Raw genomic sequence first — 6,000 nt, 5'->3', positions numbered from 1 at the left:
CACAAAATGAAGCCATCTTCGAAAGCAGATCCTCCAACCCCCATCAATCTCTTTGAGATCTTCAATCCATGAGATACCTGGCGCCAGAACTCCTTCACATATCTGCTCCCAAATTCCTGATCCACAGAAACTGTGAGAAGCAGACATACTTACTCAGATTTTCAGGTGGCCTGGAATGCAGCAAGAGAGAGGCTTCAGTTTTGAAGGGTGCAGTTTCAAAGAATTTGTGGATATATTTCTTAAAACACAACCACTGGTCCTCTGAGTATAAATTGGGTTTTTTTTGTCGGTTGTTTTGTTTTGTTTTTAAAGATTTTATTTATTTATTTGACAGAGAGAGAGGGAACACAAGCAGGGGGAGTGAGAGAGGGAGAAGCAGGCTTCCTGAGGAGCAGGGAGCCCGATGCGGGGCTCGAGCCCAAGGCCCTGGGATCATGACCTGAGCTGAAGGCAGACCAGGATTTCCTCATGTAAATCAGGTCCACTGTGGATGAGGATGGCTTTCTCCTGACACTCCTTCTCTGTGCCAGAAGCCAATGTGAGTGAGCCACCCGGACCCGATCCTTCAGATGACTGAAATCTCATGAAAAACCCAATCCAGAAATACTCAGCCAAGTCACTCCTGAATTTCTGACCCAAAGAAACTGTGAGAGCTGTTGTGATGAGCCATTAAGATTTGGGGTAATTTGTAACACAGCCATTGATTATTATGGAAGGCTTTTAGCCATTCATTAAATTAACAAAATTTTAAAAAAGATTTTATTTTATTTATTTGACAGAGAGAGTGAGTGAGAGTGCACAAGCAGGGGGAGCAACAGAGGGAGAGGGAGAAGTCCTCTCTGATCAGTGGCAGAGGGAGAGGGAGAAGTCCTCTCTGCTCAGCGGGAAGTCTCAAGACTTCCCGCTGAGCAGAGAGCCTGACGTGGGGCTCGATCCCAGGACCCTGGGATCATGACCTGAGCTGAAGGCAGATGCTTAATTGACTGAGCCACCCAGGCACCCCTAAACTAACAAACTTAATTGAAAATTCCATGCACGTTGTAGGCATGAAAAAATTGAGGTTCCCATTTTTTTGTCTTAATTTGTTATTATTTTTTTTAAAAGTTTAATTCCAGTACAGTCAACATACAGTGTTATATTAGCTTCAGGTGTACAATATAGTGATTCAACAATTCTATACATTACTCAGTGCTCATCATGATAAGTGTTCTCTTAATCCCCTTCACCTATTTCCCTCATCCCCCCAGCCCCCAGAGTGGTAACCATCAGTTCGTTTTCTATAGTTAAGAGTCTTTTTTTTCTGGTTTGTCTATTTTTTCTTTGTTCATTTGTTTTGTTTCTTAAATTCCATGTATGCGTGAAATCATATGGTATTTGTCTTTCTCTGCCTGACTTATTTCACTTAGCATTATACCCTCTAGCTCAATCCACGTCATTGCAAACAGCAAGATTTCATTCTTTTTTATGGCGAATATATATATATATATATATTTCACATCTTTATCCATTCATTTATTGATGGGCACTTGGGCTGCTTCCATAATTCGGCTATTGTAAATAATGCTACAATAAATATAGGGTGCATACATCTTTTCAAATTAGTGTTGTTGTATCCTTTTGGTAAATATCCAGTAGTGGAATTACTGGATCCTGTGATAATTCTATTTTTAATTTTTTCAGGAACCTCCATACTGTTTTTTTTTTTCCAGTGGCTGCACCAGTTTGCATTCCCACCAACAGTGCAAGAGGGTTCCTTTTTCTCCACATCCTTGCCAACACTGTTTCTTGTGTTGTTAATTTTAGCCATTCTGACAGGTGTGAGGTGATATCTCATTGTGGTTTTGATTTGCATTTTCCCGATGATGAGTGATGTTGAGCATCTTTTTATGTGTCTGTTGGCCATCTTATGTCTTCTTTGGAGAAATGTTTGTTCATGTCTTCTGCCCATTTTTAAATTTGATTGTTTTTTTGGTGTTGAGTTGTGTAAGTTTTTTGTATTTTTTGGATGCTAACCCTTTATTGGATTTGTCATTTGCAAATATATTCTCCAATTCTGTAGGTTGTTTCCTTTGCTGTGCAGAAGCTTTTTATTTTGATGTAGTCCCAGTAGTTTATTTTTGCTTTTGTTTCCCTCCCCTCAGGAGACCTATCTAGAAAAATGTTGCTATGGCCGATGTCGGAGAAATTACTGCCTGTGCTTTCTTCTGGGATTTTTATGGTTTTGGGTCTCACATTTAAGTCTTTAATCCATTTTGAGTTTATTTTTAGTGTCTGGTGTAAGAAAGTGGTCCTGTTTTCCCAACATCATTTGTTGAAGAGACTTTTTCCCATTGCATGTTTTTGGCTCCTCTGTTGAAGATTAATTGACCATATAGCTGTGGGTTTATTTCTGGGCTCTGTATTCTGTAACATTGGTCCGTGTGCCTATTTTTATGCCAGTACCACACTGTTTTGATTACTACAGCTTTCTAGTATATCTTGAAGTCTGGGATCATGATACTTGCAGTTTTATTCTTCTTTTTCAAGATTGCTTTGGCTATTCAGGGTTTAATTTGCTATTGTTTAAAGTCAAACATTCCATTAAAAGGGGAGTGACACTGAAATCTTCATAAAGTGATAAGAACTACATTATGAATTCTCTCACCTGGTGAAGACATACCTATAAAGACTAATATTCAATAATTTCTCACCAGTGTGAACTGCCTGATGTTAAAAAAGTCTGGGCCATGCCTAAAGGCATTGTCACATTCCTATGTTCTTAGAATGCATTCCCTGATGTACTTTAAGGGCTGAACCATATCTGAAGGCTTTCCCACACTTCTTACACACATAGGGTTTTTCACCAGTATGAATTCTCTCATGTTGAACAAGGTTTGAAGCACGACTAAAGGCCTTCCCACATTCCTTACAGTCATAGGGTTTCCCCCCAGTATGAATTTTCTGATGTTGTGTAAGATATCCATACATTTTAAAGGACTTCCCACATTTCTTACATTCATAGGGTTTCTTATCAGCATGAATACTCTGATGTGTGGTAAGGTGTGAACTACGTCTAAAGGTCTTCCCACATTCCTTACATTTAAAAGGTTTCTCGTCAGTATGAATACTCTGGTGTAGGGTAAGGTTTCTACAGAAAGTAAAGGTTTTCCTACATATCTTACACTCATAGGGTTTCACACCAGTATGGATTTTCTGATGTTGACTAAGATATCCATGCAAGCTAAAGGTCTTTCCACACTCTTGACATTCATAGGGTTTCTCACCAGTATGAGTTTTCTGATGTTGAACAAGGTTTGAGGCAGTACTATAGGCCCTCCCACATTCTTTACATTCAAAAAGTTTCTTACCAGTATGAATACTCTGATGTCGAATAAGATTTCTATATAAAGTAAAGGTTTTTTTACACTCCTTACATTCAAAGTGTTTCACACCACTATGAATTTTCTGATGCTGATGAAGGTATCCATATAAGCTAAAAGCCTTTCCACATTCCTTACATTCATAGGGCTTCTCACCAGTGTGAGTTTTCTGATGTTGAAAAAGTTTTGAGCCAGTAGTATAGGCCCTCCCACACTGCCTACATTCAAAAAGTTTCTCACCAGTGTGAATACGCTGATGTCGAGTAAGATTTCTACACAAGGTAAAGGTTTTCTTACATTCCTTACATTCATATGGTTTCCCGCCTTTGTGAATTCTCTGATGTAGAATAAGGTATGAGGCAGTGCTATAGCCCTTCCCACACTCTTTACATTCATATGGTTTTTTACCAGTATGAACACTCTGATGTACAGTAAGTTGATGACCTCTTTTAAAGGCCTTCCCACATTTCTCACATACGTAAGGTTTCTCATCGGTATGGATTTGCCCATGTTCAACAAGGTTTGAGCGCCTACTAAAAGCCTTCCCACATTCTTGACATTTATAGGGTTTCTCACCGGTATGAATTCTTTGATGAATTCTAAGGTGTCCACCTTGACTAAAGGCCTTCCCACATTCCTGACATTCATAAGGCCTCCCTCCAGTGTGGATTCTCTCATGCTGAACAATGTGTGAGGCATAAATAAAGGCCTTCCCACATTCCCTACATTCATAGGTTTTCTCACCAGTATGAAATCTCTGATGTACAGTAAGTTGATAACCACTTTTAAAGTTCTTCCCGCATTCTGTACATTCATAGGGTTTCTCACCAGTATGAAATCTCTGATGTAGGGTAAGTTGATAGCCACTACGAAAGTTCTTCCCACAGTCCTTGCATTCATAGGATCTTCCACCAATATGAAACCTGTGATGTAGAATAAATTGATAGCCACTACTAAATTTCTTCTTACATTTCTTACATTCATAGAGTTTCTCGCTGTTGTATGTGCTCTGATGTTGTATAGAAGACATATCTTTCTCATAAGTGGGCATTTCTACATAGCTGATTACCTCACAATGTAAATCCAAATCTGAAACAAAAGAAGAAAACAAAAAAATATTTGTATTTCTTATACTAGAGAACATGGAACTTCTACGAAAGAAATACGAACCAACAATCATAATAAATAAAGGGCTTATTGAATTGTAAAATATGGTTATGAAATTTTTGAAAGGCCAAGAGTTCAGAGATGTATGTGAAATTATGTGAGATAGTGAAGTTACTGAAATTTAGGTGTGGGCCAGAATCTTTGGCAAGCTTGTTATAAATCTGATATCCTGGTTCTGTCAGAGACCAACTAAGTTAGAATTAAGAGGGAAAAAACCTTGGCATCTTTGTTTTCAATCTTTCTACCACTGATTTAAATGCAGATCAAAGGTTAAGAATTAATCCTAAGTTTCTCTAGTGTTTCTCTTTACTCTTGGAATGTCCAAACACTGACTCCTTTGCCCCATCTCCTTTCACATTCTTTTTTTTTAAAAGATTTTATTTGACAGAGAGAGCGAGAGCACAAGCAGGGGGAACAGTAGAGGGAGAGGGAGAAGTAGGCTCCCCGCTGAGCAGGGAGCTCGATGTGGGATTCCATCCCAGAACCCCGGATCATGACCTGAGCCGAAGGCAGACCCTTAACCATCTGAGCCACTGAGGTGCCCCCTTTCACATTCTCTCTTTTCAGCACTTAGGATATGGTACAATCTTCTCTTTCACTTGATGCTTTCCAAAGACTGTTTCGTATGACAAGACTCCTTGGACCTGGGCACTTTGTTAAGCTGATCCTTCTCATCCTTTAGTCTCAGGATAAATGTCCTATCCCTTGGAAAGGCTGCACCTGCTAACTCTAAGTATATCCATGTCTCTCTTTTTATGTTCTAGCACTTCATTACTTCCACCATCCCTTTGTTTCCAATTATGGTATCATTAGTTTCCTTATTTGATATTCTACTTACATTTCCCTAAACTTCCCCAAGAGCAGACTCTACAATCCTTCTTTTTTTTTTTTTTTTAAGATTTTATTTATTTATTTGACAGAGAGAGAGAGAGAGCACAAGTAGGCAGAGTGGCAGGCAGAGGCAGAGGGAGAAGCAGACTCCCCGCTGAGCGGGGAGCCTGACGCAGGACTCAATCCCAGGACCCTGGGATCATGACCTAAGCCAAAGGCAGATGCTTAACTGACTGAGCCACCCAGGCGCCCAGTCCTTTTTTTTCATCACTGAATTATAAGGTTCTGATATATCAAGGTGCTAAATAATTGTTCTTACTTATCTTCAGTTGAGTTTTATTATTCCTTCTCCATTCTAAATATGCTAAATCTGTGTTGGTTCATATCCTTTTTCATATCCTTTCTTCTTTTTCTTTATTTTCAAGGCCAGCCATCCTTGTACTTCCCAGTATTGTGATGTCTTTTCAGACAATCACAGATATGTACTTGAATGAAATAAGAAATTCCTTTCATTTGGAGATGCTGGAGAGAATCAAGAAATTAAAATGTGGAGTAAAGTCCCGGGATACCAGAGTGCCTGGGACTGTTAAAAGGAAATATCAGATATAAGCTGGAAGATGGCAATCCAGATTCAGGAAAAGAT

At 39.1% G+C, this 6,000-nt stretch overlaps 1 protein-coding gene across 11 annotated transcripts in view; it reads right to left on the bottom strand.

Annotated features, from left to right (window-relative positions):
• Positions 1 to 778: 778 nt before the first annotated feature.
• ZNF573 (zinc finger protein 573) overlaps positions 779 to 6,000 on the bottom strand; it is a 40,015-nt gene continuing 34,793 nt past the window's right edge. For 10 of the 11 annotated variants that reach the window (XM_036120083.2, XM_036120077.2, XM_078063261.1 and 7 more), the window contains one exon: positions 779 to 4,448. In XM_036120083.2, coding sequence (XP_035975976.2) covers positions 2,743 to 4,448 — 1,706 coding nt within the window. In that variant the 3' untranslated portion in view covers positions 779 to 2,742. The remainder of the gene's footprint in view (positions 4,449 to 6,000) is intronic. The other variant, XM_078063262.1, reaches the window with a different exon arrangement.

The sequence above is a fragment of the Halichoerus grypus genome, chromosome 15 (genome assembly GCF_964656455.1).
Source record: "Halichoerus grypus chromosome 15, mHalGry1.hap1.1, whole genome shotgun sequence".
Classification (NCBI taxonomy): domain Eukaryota; kingdom Metazoa; phylum Chordata; class Mammalia; order Carnivora; family Phocidae; genus Halichoerus; species Halichoerus grypus.
This window is presented reverse-complemented; position numbering and strand designations above follow the sequence as displayed.